Source organism: Pseudorca crassidens, chromosome 14 (assembly GCF_039906515.1).
Source record: "Pseudorca crassidens isolate mPseCra1 chromosome 14, mPseCra1.hap1, whole genome shotgun sequence".
NCBI classification, from domain to species: domain Eukaryota; kingdom Metazoa; phylum Chordata; class Mammalia; order Artiodactyla; family Delphinidae; genus Pseudorca; species Pseudorca crassidens.
Genome location: NC_090309.1, coordinates 30,731,742 through 30,747,328, shown reverse-complemented (window position 1 = coordinate 30,747,328; position 15,587 = coordinate 30,731,742). Strand labels below are relative to the sequence as shown.

The following is a 15,587-nucleotide window of genomic DNA, read 5'->3' as shown; positions in this document are numbered from 1 at the left end:
TGGCTGCTCTGGGTGGGCCTGGGCGGGGTGAAAATGCCACGGGAGGGGAGGCCGGGGTTTTCTTTCAAGGGTGTGCGTGCTTGTGTGTTGGGAAGAGGGACTGGCGAGGGACTGGGGCAGGTGACAGTGTGGGGAGGGGGGAAGGGCTTGCAGAGGAAGCGGGCAGTCTCTCTGTTGGGCTTCTGCCGTGGGAGGCTGGTGGAGCTGGTATCACAGAAAGCCAGGTCTGGAAGGACAGGCTGCCATGTGACCGGCACATTTTCAATTTTTGTGGGGGCCTTGAGGTCCCCGCTGGGGCTCATCCCTGATGAGGGGCTGCGGTGTGGCAGAGGTGGTGGTGGAGGGAAGCAGTGCACCAAGGAGGTGGGCATCTGGTCCAAGGAGGCTGTTTAGGGCCCAGTGGTTAGAGCCCAGCGCGAACAAGGGCAAGGTTTACACACAGCTTCTGAGGCCGAGTGCAGACCCACCCTGCGTCGACTCCTGTCCCCTGTCCTCAGACTGAGGCCTCCTCTGACAGTCAGCGCAGTGGGAGCTGATGAGAGACAGTGGAGGATGCAGTGCAGCTTCTCCCCAGAGCTGGGGGCCCAGCTAAGTGCCCGTGTGTCCCTGGCACCAGCACCGTGTCCAGACATGTCTTGGGTGGGACAGAGGTGCTAGACAGGGCCCTCCAGACTCGGGCTCCCCTAAACTCATCAGCCCGGGCAGATCCCCACTGGATTCCCTCTCAGAGAGCCCCTTCGAGTCCTTCCTTCTAGCAAACTCTAACCTCTTAGGCTGGAACAGCTCAAAATCCCATTCTGGCTTGTCTGGTCTCCACTAGAGAGGGAGAATTTCCCTGTGGACTTAACACTGGGGTCTGGGAAGGCGCAGCCCTGGAGTGAAATCAGAGCTTTGGGCAGGTGAGGGGCCTCGTCTAAAGGACTCTGGGGACCTGACTCTCCGAACCAGTTTCCCTGCCACCCCCAGGCTCTGGGGTCAGAGTCTGCGGTGACCAGCTCTCCATCTCCAGGGCGGCGTGGTGGACGACAGGAGTGAAGATTCCAAGTCTGTCTCCACCTTGTGCTTTGGCGTGAACAGACCCACGATTTCCTGCATCTTTGACTGTAAGTGACGTTTGGAGGTGTCTACCGGGGTGACACGGATGAGTGTGTAGCCTGACGTTCCTGTTTGTGTGGGTCACATGGTCAGGTGTATACGTGGGGGCTGAGGAGGACTGAGTCTGGGTGTTTTGTTAGCGGGTCAGTGTCTCTTGGTTTGTGTGTGTGTGTGAACTCAGCCTGAAATCCAGCATTCAAGGCACTGTGCACTCTCACTGCCCCCATCATCTGTGACCCCTCCACTCCTTCCCCCTCCTCTGCCACCTCCCCAGCTGTCACCAGACCCAAGGACACATCACTTGGGGGTCCACCTTTGGGCTGTGGTCTGCTCTCCTGATCTTGAGAGCAGCTAACTCCAGCATAGCGTACACGTGTCGTTTCTACCATCCGGCCCCTCTGTGCGCTGCCCCCTCTAGGGACACCCTCTGTCCTCCCCTCGAGCCCCAGATCTTGGTCACCCCCAGCCCCTCAGCTGGCATCTGTTTCTTCCTCGGTGCAGACGGGAACCGCTACCATCTACGCTGCTACATGTACCAGGCCCGGGATCTGCCTGCGATGGACAAGGACTCCTTTTCTGGTAGGTGGGAGGAGGGAGGAGAGCCAGGGACCAGGGCCTGAGGGCTGGGAACAGAGTCATCGGGCCTTCAGACCACAGGGAACGTGGCCCAGGCTTCTCCTATGGTGGGTCGGGGGGCGCTGTGTTTGTTGGGTTTGTGGAGGTGAGGGCTGCAGTCAGGTCACCGTGTCTTCCTGGTTGTCAGGTGGCCTGCTTGACCCGTCTGCAGGTTTTGGTTTTACTGACCATGCCCTCCTCCTGAAAGCCCCTCTGGCCTTGGCCCCTGGGAGACCCCTCTCTCCTGGTCTCCTGAAGCTTCCTGCTGCCCTACCTGCTCCTACTGAGCTACTGCCCTCTAAGCCTGATGCTTCCGAGAGCTCTGTGTGTGTTCTCTTCTCTGGGCACTGGGGTCCCCCAGGCAGCCCAGTAGCCACTCCTGTTGGGGAAGCTTCCAGGTCTTTAGTTCTTTATGTCCAGCCACATTTTCTATGTCTCCCCTAGAAGCCTCAGAGGCACCTCAGTTCATCTTGTCTAAGCTGAACTCCTCGGGACCCCTCCCCCAGGTCCAGGCCCCCCTTTACGTCCCACCTTGGTCTTAGGATCACGTCAATGCGCTTCCACTACCCATCAGGTTGGTTAACGGCCAGGTGCCCAGTTCTGTTGATTCTGGCTCCTGAATCTGTCTCGGAGATTGTTCCCTCCTATTCTGCATCGTGGCTGCCGTCTCACACTGGCCTTGCTCCTTTTATGTGAATGCTCCAGTCATCTCCTGGCCTCCCTGTGACCTTCCACACAACCCCAGACACAGCTGGTCATGTCACTCCCCTGATTTCAGACATAGACACTAACAGGTAAATCCCCACCTCTTTAGCCTGGCAGACAACTCCTTCGTGATCTGACCCCTTTGGATCTCACCAGTTTCATCTTTCCCTAATTCCCCTCTATCTGCTAGCTCTGGCTGCACCAACTTTCGTCAACGTTTGTCTAGTTCTTCCACATTTCTGGCCTTTGTGCTCAGTGCCTAGAATGCCTTCCCTCCCTATTTTTAATCCAGTGAACTCCTACTCATCCTTCAAGACCCAGCCCAGATGCCCTCTGACTCTTCCCCAAGCTGAGCTGGTTGTTGCTTCCTCAGCACCTGGCCAGGACCTCACCAGCACCTCTCTCAGAGTCCTTACCCACTGCATAGATCACTTGCCATCTACCTCTGTCATATTCTTCCCGCCATGACTCTGAGCTCCTCCAGGAAGGGACCTTGACTTACCCTTGAGCCTGCAGCAGGTTCTAAAGAACTAACACTAAGATATCTGAAGAGCTAGCGCTTACTAAGTGCCCACTATGAGCCTGGGCGCTTTGCTGGCCTTTTTTCGCGTGCGCCTTACAACTCTCCTGTGAAGCAGGCATTGGACATCCCCATTTTACAGATGAAGAAGCTAAACTGCTTGAGTTAAAATAGCTGACAAGTGATGTACCCCACTCCAAGTGCTTGCTACTCACTCGAGTAGATCTGAGTTCTTCTATGGGAGTGACCTCCTGTTCACAGAATGGCACTCAGCTCATGGCCAGGCGCCCGTCCTCCTTTCTGGACCCTGCTCCTCCCCGACCTGGGGACAGCTGTGCTTCCTCGTGTTCCTCTCCTCTCAGCGACCTTTTCTCGAGCCCCACGCAGCCAGACTCAGGGTGGATGGGGCAACAAGCACATGGGGATTGGCAGGTGGTGGTGGGGGGTTGTGGGAGTGTGGGGGAGACCTCTGCAGCTGCAACTTCCTGGGAACCTTGGCCGGGATGCTTTCTGAAAATCAGCACCTACCCCAAGGAGAAGAGAAGTGACCTGATTCCCAGTCTTGCTTCCTCTTCCTTCGGGGGAGGGTGTGAGAGGTCGGGGTGCAGGCGGCAGGTTTGTGTGTGGGGGGTGGGTAAGTGGGGTGCAGGTCGAGGGCCCCTTGTCCTCCACTGGCCAGGCTGGGGGTGGACCCTGCAGGGAGGGTGCTCCTCCCGGGGACCCGCACCTCTGGGGACTGCAGGCAGGGTCAGCCTTGTACCGGGGCCGAAGGAGACGTCACACTTTCCATCCTAGCTCCACCCCCTCCCCCAAATAAACATCCCTTGAGCTTTGAGGGCACTGCCCAGGCCCTGGCCGCTGGCTTCTGAATGAAAGGCCTGATTGAGCGGCTGCTGGAAAGGAAAACAGCAGCCAACACGGGTGAACCTATAAAACCCAGAGTGTTTATTTTCACTCCCAAACCCTAAACCAAAGCAGTTTCTCCCCTGGAACTGACCCTGAGGTGGCTGGAGGCTGTGCGTGGCCACTGGCTGGCATTTCTCAGAGGAAACTCCTGTGTGAATCAGGAATGTCTGGGGTCTGGGGAGGGTCCGGCACAGAGTCTGTCGCTGGTGTCGTCTTCCAGCCTGCCTGCTGGCGTCTGCAGCCCAGAGGGCTCTCCTTGGGAAGCGCTCTGACCTTGCTGCCCTGGGCTTTTCCCCAGCGGGGCCCCCATGAGCCTGTGCTGTGCCCTCTGCTAGTCCCTTGTGTGGTGGGCCTTGGGGCTGCCACAAGGCCAGTGCTCTCTCTATTTCTTCTCCTTGACTGAAGGTGTGGGGGACACAGGAATTGTCCAGGAAACACTTGTTGAATAACACTGAACTCGGTCGGGGAGGGAGGCTTGTGGAGACACTGCCATCCAGGCTGCCTGAGGATTTTGCCTTGGGTGGGGTTTGAGTGGAGGCCCGGCATCAGTTCTCTGGACCACTGGAAGGGCGAGTGTGGCCTGTGCTTGTGTGCTTATGCGTGTGTGTGGCCAGCATAGTGATTAGGTATAAAAAATGTGAAATGATGCTTAATTCAAATGGCTTCTCTTACGTTGGGACAGGGTTGCCACTGCTGGGTGAGCATCTGGAATACAAACTGGATCTACTTTGAACAGAAAAGACAGGACTCCAGAGGACTTAGAAATCACTTGTCCTCAGTGCTGTACCTACTGGGCAGCATCGTGGCTGTGAACAGCAGTGAGAGCTGAGTTGCTCTTCCCTGTAGACGAATGTTTCTCAAAGGGGATCGGGGAGTGCGCTGTCTCCTTTGCCCTGTTATACTCCAGGGAATTCTGCTTTGCCTCGACCCCCAGCCGGCGACCACCGGTGTGGTTTGAGGGAGCCATAGGCTCTGCTTACAGAGCTGCCGCCAGGAGGGAGGACCCTTGGGCAGCTCACATTCCAGGGCATGGCCCTTAGCTTGAGGCACCCAGAAACCCCTCCTTGAGAGTCTCATGGGTCAGTGGGCTCAGGGGCCCCCCTTGGTTAACGAAGGAGATGAGAGAAGGCTAGTAGGTCAGATGCCAAGTTATTCATTTATGGGGGTAGAGTGTCTGCCAAGAAAGCAGAAGTTCCTGTGCCCTCTTTGCCGGCCTCGTGGTTCCAGGGAGGTCAAAGCTGTGTGCTAGTTGGGTGGTCCTGAGGGGCGTTGCTGCCACGCCAGGCCACAGTGAGGTCTGGTGAACCATGGTTGGCCCAAGCTGAAGTCACCTCCGTGGGGACCAGTGCTTTCGTCTCCCCCAGATCCAGACTCTGGCTGGGGTGGGGCTGGGGAGCCCTTGCTTGTGGGCTTCCTCTGTCTGGACTCCAGTCCGAGCCCACCCCCTTTTTGAAGCACAGCTTTCTGTTAAGTTTGGCTTTGGCTGGGGGAATTCTCCCAATGAGCTTAAGAAGCTGTTTTCCAAGGTGTGCTGGAGGCTTGTGAAATGCTCCACTTAAAAAGGGTTCCTGAGCGAGAGAGACTGGGAAGCCCTGCACGCTTAGCGATTTACGAATCACGGTGGCATTGAAGGCTGGGGTGGCTGCAGGAGTCTGTTGAACGTGTTTAGCGTTCCTTCATTCCCCGAGAACTCGCCTTGCGAAGAACACATTTTGGGGAACTCTGATGGACAGGATTCAGCCCAACTCGCTGAGCACGAGTCCAGGACCGTTTGCGATCTGCCCGCCTGCGTCCTCCTCCCTGGGGCCCCGGGGTGCTACCTTCCTCCCCTCAGCCAGACTTGCTGTTCCCTGAGTGCTCTTTGGTGCTTTTGCCAGTGCTGTGCTTCTCTTTGGTCCACCTCGGTTACCTCCTTATTCTTGAGACTCGGGGCTGGAGACCGCCTTTGGGGGTACTGACTTGACGCCACCAGACTCCAGGGCGTACCCCCACCCCTAGCGCCTTGAACGCTCCGCCGTGAGGCTGCACATCGCTTTGTATTGTAACCGATGTCTAGTTACCACTTCCAAGCAGCAGCCATGATCTTCAGAGCCCGGACCGTGTCTCGTACACCTTCATATTCAGAGCACTGTGCCTACCTACCATATGTGGGTCAGTCAATAACTGTATGGTGGACGAATGACGGATCGCAGGTAACGCTGGAGCGAACATCTTTGTTCATATAGCTTCATGGTTCATTTGGATGATTCCCAGAAATATGGGAAACAGGGTGTAAACAGTTTTATGTTTTTCAGGTCATACTGCCTGATGGCTTTTCTAAAGGGTTGCTGAATTGCTTCCAGCAATAAAGGAGAGTACCTATTTCGTCAAATATTTGCCAACACTGGGTTTTATAAATCTAAACGATTTTTCTTAATTTTATAGGAAAAATACTGCTGTATTGCAGTTTTTGTTTGCAATGCCTTGATTACTGGCAGTCTACTCCACCTGTCTTAAGGGCCCTTTTCCCATGTTTGTGGCAGGTAGAAGGAGCACTGACTACGAGTCAGGGAGTCTGGTCCCAGGCACCTGTGAGTAGGGGCTAGTGGTCTTTCTGGGGCAAAGCTCCCTCTTCTGACAAGGGGTATGATGACACCTGCCCTGTGGTCTGAGCAGTTGGAGGGAGGGCCCATGAGGGAAGCTTAGCGTATTGTGACTGCAGAAGGGTCCTCCTTGGAGCTCCGGGAAGGCCTGAACAGCAGAGATCAGGCACAGGGCTGCAGGTCCAGCAGTCACCTGCCTGGGGCCTCCTGTGGTGATGGAGTCCAGTAGAACCCTTGTGTGTTCTTGGCTGGAGCTCCCAGGGCAGCCTGTGGTCCTCACAAAGCTCCGATCCAGCTTCAGTGCCGGGGGTGCTCCGTGTGGCTTGGCAGGTGAGGCCGGAGGGCTGAAGCTGGCCCTCCCCTCCTGGAGTGGCTCTGGGAAGAGCTGGCCTCTCCCCTCCCCTCCACCTCTCCTTGGGATCTGCCTCTCCATCCTCCTGGCTTTCCTGGAAGAGGCTTGTGTCTGTGCGTCCGTCTGGCTTCCCTTCATCTGACCACCTTGCCTCAGCAACACCCCATCCCCCTTGTTTCTCTTTTTTTGAGGGGCTGGGCCTTGTGCGGGGAGAGGCCAGGCCCCAGCACACAGTAGCCCAGTGTCTGAGGCCCCAGGCCTCCAGGCCTGCTCCTTACAATGCCTTTGTTGTGTGTTTTCCCCCCGCCCCCGGCGGGCGGGGCGAGCGTGTGGGTCTGGGTGATTTTTGTTTGAAAGCCACCCCCTCCCTTTCCCCCAGTGCTGAGCTCATTGCCTGCGCTGATGGGGCTGCTGGAAGGAGTCGCCTGCTCGGGGGCCAGCGTGGGGGGCGCTGCCAACACCAATACAGCGTGCATGGCCGCCACAATGTGCAATTGTGATCTTTGTGTAAACGCGGTCGGTCTGGGGCCCGCGCGCTTATAAAAATAAAGCCTTGGGAAGCACAGGGGGCGGGAACAAAAGGGGCTTTTTCGCTGGCTCTCGAATATGGTTTTATTTATCGGAACGCGCCCTCTTTTTCTTACTGGAACCGGGGAGAGGTTCTCTGCCGAGCTTGGAGCTGATGGTATCACAGCCAGACGGTTTCATTAAATGCACAGACGCCGCTGGGCCCTGCCAGGGCCAGGAAGGGAACGGCTTGGGCCAGCCCTGCCAGGCTGGTGCATGGGAAAGGAGAGCCCCATGCCAGGGAGGCTCCCACCTGGTGGGCGTGGCAAGATGTGGTGGGCATGTCTCCCCTGCCCCTTCTTCTGCCAAGGGCCTCCCATTGCCCTCTTCTACCTCCAGAATCAGGTTCAAAACCAATTTCCTACAGGAAGCCCTCCCAGATTGACCCCAGTTTGTTCTTGTGCCTGAAGGCTGGCAAGCTGGTCCTAGCCTGGTGGCTGCCTCCTGTTAGGCAAACCCAGCATTGTTCGGCCAGTGAGTGCCCGTAGCTTCTGTTTCCTAACGTGAATCCCCCCCCCCCTTAAAACAAGCCCTTTGAGCAATAGCCAGAATCCTGGACCCTGTCCCCCACCCCATCTCTTGATGGAAGTCCTCCTGTTGCCCACTCCAACTTTCCCACTTCTTCAATAGCCACTCTGCCACCTCCTGTGCAGTGGCTGTGGCATGCCACTTGGACTCTGGATGGCCAGGGAGAGACTGGCCTGCTCCCTCCCCTCTGTGGGGAAGAGCTATCTCCCCATCTCAGCCCCAGGACTGCAGTTGGACACCCCGGCTCTAGATGTCTGGCACTGAGGTCCTCTTGAGTCACGTGGGGGCTGCCCTGGAGGGTGCAGAGGATGCAAGGTGCTACAGGATGGAGGAACTGCCAAGGGTATAGGGCATGTGATAGAGCATTTGGGCTCAGCCCTGCCAGACATCTAGCATCCAGCTGCCAGCCTCCTGGATCCCCAGACTTCCCTGTCCACATGCCCTCAGCATCTGGCTCGTCGAGTCTTACAAAATGGCAAACTGGACCCTGCCCCCAATGAGAGAAGTTGGAGGAGCCCCCTCCTCCGAGCCCTTTGCTCTTGTCCCAAATTACATGCACTCAGTCCCATGGGACCTTCTCTGGCGTTGGTTTCCAAGTGGAGTCCTGAAAGGCAGCATTAGCAACACCCGGGAACTTGTTAGAAATGTCAATTCTCAGGCCCCACCCCAGACCCGATGAAGGAGTCTCTGAGGGTGGGACCCAGCAGTCTCTGCCAGCCTTCCAGACGACTCTGCTGCATGCTCACATTTGAGAACCACTGCCCTAGAATCTTCTCTAGTGATGCTTTGGGACCAGGCAGAAGGAATGCCTCCTGGGTGGGTCCCAGGCTAGCATGGCTGGGGCCAATAGGCTGGAAAGTAGTTTGGGGGCGTCAGGGAGCTGCAGGGATCTTAGGGTCCCCCTCACACCCCCCCACCGCTCAATAGCCCTTGAATCCCTTTGTTTCTCTCTAGTGCCCCCACCCATCTAAGCCACCACCCTCCCTGCCTGAACCCCTGCAGTAGTTTCCTAACTGGTCTCCCTGCACCCACTTCTGCCCCCCTCCAGTCTCTTCTCCAGGTGGCGGCCACAGTTAGCTTGCTGAAATGCAGACTCAGCCATGCCAGATCCCTCTCTCACACGCCACTGCACCTCCTATGTGTTCTTCAAAGCATGATCGAAATTGTCATTTTATGTTTGTTTGTATAGATTACCGTTTTGCTCCAAATGTATCCTCAGCCCCTAGCACCTAGCCCCCGGCCTGTTATGCAGAAGGCACTCAGTCAGTAAGTGCTTTTTGGATGAATGAATGAATGAATGCACAATCTATTCATTTTGCCTCCAGCAACCAGCCCAGGAAAGAGCCCAGGAGGGAAGCTCTCTGGATCTTTGCGCCCACTCTCTGGGACCTCGGTCCCATCTCCCCATGGTGGCCACCGGCTGGCCTCACGGAGGATGGAGGTGGGGGGGTACCCCCAGGATAGGGCTCCAGCCTGGACGTCGGTGCTCCTGAGTGGCAGCCACAGCTCTGCTCCAGCTTTGTGGCTGCATGACTCCTGAACGGGCGACTCTCACGGTCTCCGTTGTGTCCCATCTCCCTTCTCTGTGCCTGGCCCACACAGATCCCTATGCAATCGTCTCCTTCATGCACCAGAGCCAGAAGACGGTGGTGGTGAAGAACACCCTGAACCCCACCTGGGACCAGACACTCATCTTCTACGAGATCGAGATCTTCGGTGAGCTGGCCAGCATCGCTGAGCAGCCGGCCAGCATCGTGGTGGAGCTGTACGACCACGACACCTATGTGAGTGTGCCCACCTTCCTCCCCCGAGCCCTCACTGCCCACCCTCTCCAGGGCCCAGGGGAGATGCTGCTGTGAGGGGTGGGTCCCCAACGAGACGGGAGTTCCCCAAGGCTGGGGCTGATAGCCTCTCCCCCAACCCCACAGGCAGTGGTGAAAACTGTTTTAGAGTAATTAAAAACGAATTGCCACCACGTGTGCTGTGCCCACGGCAGAGAGCGGGTACAGATCTGGCAAGGGTGCTTGGCTGTGGTCAGGAGCCTGGGTTTTCTCTGTCTCTAACTTGCTTATAAGACCCCAGGTCGGTCCCTTCTCCCCATCCGAGGGCCGCTTTGACTCCACACACGGTTATCAAGCACTTGTGCTGGGCTGGGTGGCCCCTCATGTGGGGTCACCCAGCCAGGTGGGAGCCGGGGCTCAGGAACCACCAGGCAGGGACTCCTCCAGGGAGCCAGTGTGAGGTGCAGGTGGGGCCCTCTCTGCAGGACTGTCGCACAGCACAGAACCGCTTGTGCTGGCGGGAAGGCTCTGTGGTCGTGCCCCCCAAACGAGGGCCACTTGCCATGTGTGCTGAGAAACCGAATTTTCATTGTTTTAGTTTTAATCCATTAAACTTTAAGTAGCCACAGGCGGCCGGTGGCTCCGGTATTGGACAGCACAGCTCTGAAAGGTTCCCAGGAGAGAGAGGGCTGTGGGCTGGAATGTGCGATGTGGGAAGACCCAGGCCCTGGTGGAAATGGGAGATTGGGGTGTTGGGATGAGGCAGGGGTGTTAGCACAGCACGGGGGCCAGTGGGAGATGGAAGGATGGGGAAGGCAGGCAGGGAAGGAGGAGAAAGGAGTACGAGGCCAGGGGAGCGGGGAGAGTGGCGGAGTCAGGGCGACATGTTACAAAGGAGGGGTGGGATGCTGTTGGAAGAGAGAGACTGTGTCGGCCGAGGAGTGTGTGGCCAAGAGGCCCTACCTGGGTTGGGGGTGGCAGTAGATGAAAGGGGAGGGGCTAGGGCTTCACAGACGCTTCCAGAAAGAGTTGCCATGACTGGAAGGGAGAGTGTGGTGACCAGGGGTTGGGGGAAGGCGAGGCTGATTAGGGTGCCCCACTGGCTGGTGGTGGGCAATGCGGGCCTGGGTTGGGGAGGCTGACCCGTAAGCTCTGCCCTTAGAAGGAAGAGCTGGCTCCGTGGGGGCCGAGCAGCTGGAGGAAGGGTCTTTTGGGGATTTGCGGGGGAAGAGCTCAGGACCTGGAGCTTTTGGGGCAGGAGGAGGCGGGAGGTGGCAGGGCCTGGAGGGGGGCCAGGGCCAGGGGACTTTGCAGAAGCAGGTGTGACTGCTGGTGCAGGGCGGGCGGGAGGCCGGCAGGACACAGCCTCTCTCTCCCAGTGGCACCTCACCTCCTCGTCACCAATGGAACTCTATCCCCTTTGGGCCAGTGCCCGGGAGGGATCCCGGGGGAGAAAGCCATGGCCTCTTCTGGGTGGGTGGGCCCCAGGGTCCTGGGGGAGAGCAGAGCTGTGCTCATTGATAATATAGTCAAACGGGGCTGTACCTGTTGGCAAATATCCATTGCCCTGAGCCCCTGTTGTCCTGGCGGCCTGGCCTCTGTGAGGACTCCCCTCCCCGAGCCTCTCCATGACCCAGCGACTAGAGGGCAACGATGGGCCCAGAGGAGCCTCCGGGACCCCTCCCAGTGCTGTGGCTGGTGACCACTCTGAGTGGTCTATGCTGGACCGTCACCCGCTGGTGTGGGCATTTATGCAGAAGCTGGTGGCCACTCCAGGATGGCTCTCGGCAATGTCCCCAGCAGTGGTGTGACTGCAGGTAGCCTCCCAGTCCTAGCCTGGTTTCTCCAGATGAGTGCCTTGGGCGAGCCACCGAGGCTTACGACAGCTGTGGCATCATCTGGCCGAGACCCAGGTTCTGTCTGCGGCCCCTGCCCTTGGGGGAGCTAACCACAAGGTCGGAGTTCACCGGTCCGCAAGCTCACTCTATCCTCTAGTCAGTGGGGAGCCATGGAAGGCTCATGAGTAAACGGAATGATAAGATGAAAACATCATTTGAACAAGACTCATTTAATTGGATGAGCGTGATCACAGTCTCCCCATGTGGAAACTGGGGGGATTTGAAGGTGAAATGAACAGGAGATACACATTCCTGGGAAATGTCAAACACCTCTCCTGCTGAGGGCATTAAAGAACTGCTAGGAGGCTGTCACTCTCCTGTCCAATGGGCTTAGAGCCTGATTACATTAAGGCAAGGTGAACGCTAGCTGGACATACAAAGGGACTTGTGGAACACGATGGGAATTCAGCATTAACAATAGTGGCAGGAGGCCACTCTCATGCTGCCCTCGCATCCCCCTGAGGGAAGCAGAGCTCACCGTCTGCACCAGGGACTGCCCTGACTTCTGAGGCCCTTCCGAGTTTGGGAGGCCAGATGTAGGTCTGCTGACTGCTCTGAGGCTGCCAGAGCCCTGGGCAGGGGGACGCTGACTTTTCTCTCTCTATGCTCGGTCTAGGGTGCAGATGAGTTTATGGGACGCTGCATCTGTCAGCCGAGTCTGGAACGGATGCCCCGGCTGGCCTGGTTCCCGCTGACCAGGGGCAACCAGCCGGCGGGTGAGCTGCTGGCCTCTTTTGAGCTCATCCAGAGAGAGAAGGTGAGGCTGGTCCACGTCCAGAGCCAGGAGGCCCAGCAGGGAACTCCTGGTGGTGGAGGGGGAGGGCCCAGACAGGGGATGGTCTGATAGAGGGGAGGGGGCTTAGCTACGTTCTTCTTCCCCCACCAAGGGCCTGCACTTAGTGGAGAGCACTGAAGGGCCACCTCTGGATGTGGGGCCTCCTGCTGGAACCGGTCTTGCCCATCTTTTCTGAGCCCCAAATCAGGACACGATCGAACACTGGGGCGGAAATCTGAACTGTGTTACTATGTCTGAGTCCTCTGGCCATTGCATGTATCTTTCTCTGGGTTATATCCTGACGTGGTTTCTGGAAGGGGGACCTCTGTGATCTGGCTGGCAGGGGACTCCAGGGACAGGTGAGGGCAGGACCCCTGTTGCAGTGCTGGCTCTACCATAGCCTCAGCCAGCCGATTCCCTGCTGTAAAATAAGGGGTTTGGATTAGAGCCCCATCTTCAAACTCGCTCTTAGTGGGATGTGAACCCTAATATGGAAGCCGGCTAGAAGTGAGGCTACTCTGGCTGAAGTGTCTGGAGGGGACACGGCACACTGCCAACCTGGCTTCCCCTGCACTCGCTTACCAGGCACCTCGCAGGAGTCCCTAGTCCGCCAAGGAAGAGTCTGCGAATCCCTGGACTGTCTGATCACAGACATAGTCCATGAGTGTCATTTTGTGGTTGGAGATGTGTTTACCTGGCCAGGGCAGAAAGGTGGTGGGGCCTTGGGTGACGGGCACCTAACCAAAGCTCTTTTTCTTCACCTAGCCGGCCATCCACCATATCCCTGGTTTTGAGGTAAGCCTCGCTCTCACCTTTGCTTCTTCAACCTTGCCCCCTCCCGGTGTTTGCAGCCCCCTCCCAGGCTAGGAAGGGGAGCAGGTGTGCACCACCACCATCCTGGCTTCAAGCCAAGCAAGGCTCGGTTGGGGCCACGGGGGCAGGGTGGGTAGGGGCTGGGGTCCCTGCCCAGCTCTGGCTTTCCTGCCCTTCTCCCCTGAGAAGTCCAAGAATCACAGACTCAGATGGAAGGGACCTCATGGTCATCCAGCCCAGTGGCTCTCAGCTGGGCTACATGTTGGAATCCCTTGGGCAGCTTTAAAAATCAGCAGTGCTCAGGCTCCACCCTAGACCAAGTGAAATCCCATCTTTCAGGGTGTGGCTCAGGCCTTCGTATCTCTCAAAGCTGCCCAGGAGGTTTGAATGTGCAGCCTGGGCTGAGAACCATCGACTTAGGCCAGTAGTTCTCCGCGTGGCATCACCCGAGGTATTGTTAGAAATGCCAAACTTGGGTCCCACTTCAAACCTATGAAGCCAGCTCTGAGGGCAGCACAGAAACCTGGGCATTGTCGAGCCCTGCAGGGGACTCGGACGCGCGCTCACGTTTCAGAAGCTCTGATTTAGACCGTAGTTCCCAACTCAGTGTTCCCACTAAGATCCGGTTTTATTTCCTCTACTAGCTATGGAGACTTCATTCCCTTTGCCCTGCTCCCCTTCCTTCTCCTGGGGGTCATGAAAAATGTAAACCTTTTACTGGTACACAGGCTGATTTGATTCAGGAATCCTCTGCCCGGCCAGGCTCAGCTGCAACTTTGAGAAGTGGTCGTTTGGGCTCTGTTTGGGTGCTTCTCCCCTTACGAGGCGGGGAGCCCAGGCGATCTGCAGACAGTCCTTACAGTACAAGCCCTCCTTGCCCCCTGCCCCCAGTCCTCCCTCTGCCTCTCCTCCCACCCCTTCTAGTCTCTCTCCCTCTCCCTTTCCTGCTCCCTGTGCGCTCCAAGCTTCTGCTCTCAGCTCTGCCAGCCCTGGGCGTGTAGGTTGCTTCTCCTTGGTTCTCCAAGTCCACATCTCCAGCAGTGGCTCCAGGGATTCAGGCCTGACTGCCTCCTGGGGCTGTTATACAGGGTCCGGGACCTTCCCAGCACCTGGCTGTTAGTCATTCTCCTTTCTCCTGTCACTTCTAGAGACGCCTGGGCTCCAGGTTTATGCTTTGGCCTCTCCCACCACTCCCTCTGCATCAACGTTTGTTGTACCTACTTTCTCAGGGACCACGTAGAGGGCGCGTCTGGGAAGCACATCACCCTCACCCTAGATGGGAAGTGGTTTCTGTTTGCTCCTTGTAGGGAGACATCTGGCCTGTTGATCTCTGCCCCAGCCTAGTGGTCCTTGTCACTAATGGTAAACTTTTACTCTCCTTCCTCTCCTCCCTCCACCATCTCCTGGATGTGGACTGTCCCATGGTGTGGTCCAGGTGCAGGATACATCAGGGATCCTGGAAGAGGTGAGCTGGCCCCTCACAGCTGTGGCCTGTGGCTGGGGATAGGTGGGCAGAGGCAGAGGGAAGATGAAGGCCATGCCCTGGAGTCTTCCTGGTTCCTGGTACTCCAGTGTGCCTCTGTCACGTGGACCCCTGTCTGGGTTTAACTTCCCGCACTCTGCGTGGATCCGGGGCTGCCTGGGGTGTGTCCTGGTGTGAATCTGGCTCTTAGGTGGATTGCTGCTATGTTGGAAGCCACATTTGCCCAGACCCCTGGGACAGCAGGGGTCTCAACCGGCTGAGTACCAAGTGGCATGTTTTCAAGAATAAAATGTTCCTAAGGGACCAGAGTAGTCAAGGAAGCCTTGCTGGTGGAGGTGGCGTTAGCCGAACATTGTCGTAGCGCTTAGGAAGAAGGTGGGGAACGTGCCTCTGGCCCAAGGGACCAAGCACCAGGTTGGGGCCCGGCTGCTTTAGGGAACGGGGCAGGCTGGGGACTCCTAGCTTCTGGGAGAAGTTTGGGGTTTGCATCCAAATGGAGCAAGGCTATGCCCTTTGGTCTGCAGGATGAGAAGCCCATTTCCTTATGGCCTCCTGCACATCTGTGAGCAGGTCCTCAAGAGTGAGCTGAGGCAAAGGCCTCGGCAGAGAGACAGGAAGGAGAGCCCTGGTCAGATGGGGGTGGGAAAAGGGCAGCCACTTCCTGCCGTCAGGGAATCCCCAGGCTGCGAGCGAACACCATTTGACATTTTCAGTGCAATTTGGACTTGAAGTGCAGGGTCAGGATGTGGGATCCGCCGGCCCCGCGCCCCTTACCTCACTTCCTGCAGCTCCCAGACCGAGGTGGGGTCCGCCAAGTGAGCTGGCCGCAATTGCGCCTGACAGGCAGCCTCCTGCTTCTGGCTGCAGTTGCGAAAGACTGCCGATTTGGAAAGGGGACGGGAGTCCTGTCCAGGGAAGCAGCACGGAGCCCTCTCTCTTGATTGAGAGCATTCTGTGGCCAAAACCC

At 57.4% G+C, this 15,587-nt stretch overlaps 1 protein-coding gene across 26 annotated transcripts in view; it reads left to right on the top strand.

Annotated features, from left to right (window-relative positions):
- Nucleotides 1–15,587, top strand: part of DYSF (dysferlin) — a 222,467-nt gene that overhangs the window by 127,301 nt on the left and 79,579 nt on the right. For 25 of the 26 annotated variants that reach the window (XM_067704737.1, XM_067704747.1, XM_067704750.1 and 22 more), the window contains 6 exons: nucleotides 1,010–1,103; nucleotides 1,597–1,674; nucleotides 9,473–9,654; nucleotides 12,166–12,306; nucleotides 13,090–13,119; nucleotides 14,573–14,602. In XM_067704737.1, coding sequence (XP_067560838.1) covers nucleotides 1,010–1,103; nucleotides 1,597–1,674; nucleotides 9,473–9,654; nucleotides 12,166–12,306; nucleotides 13,090–13,119; nucleotides 14,573–14,602 — 555 coding nt within the window. The remainder of the gene's footprint in view (nucleotides 1–1,009; nucleotides 1,104–1,596; nucleotides 1,675–9,472; nucleotides 9,655–12,165; nucleotides 12,307–13,089; nucleotides 13,120–14,572; nucleotides 14,603–15,587) is intronic. The other variant, XM_067704746.1, reaches the window with a different exon arrangement.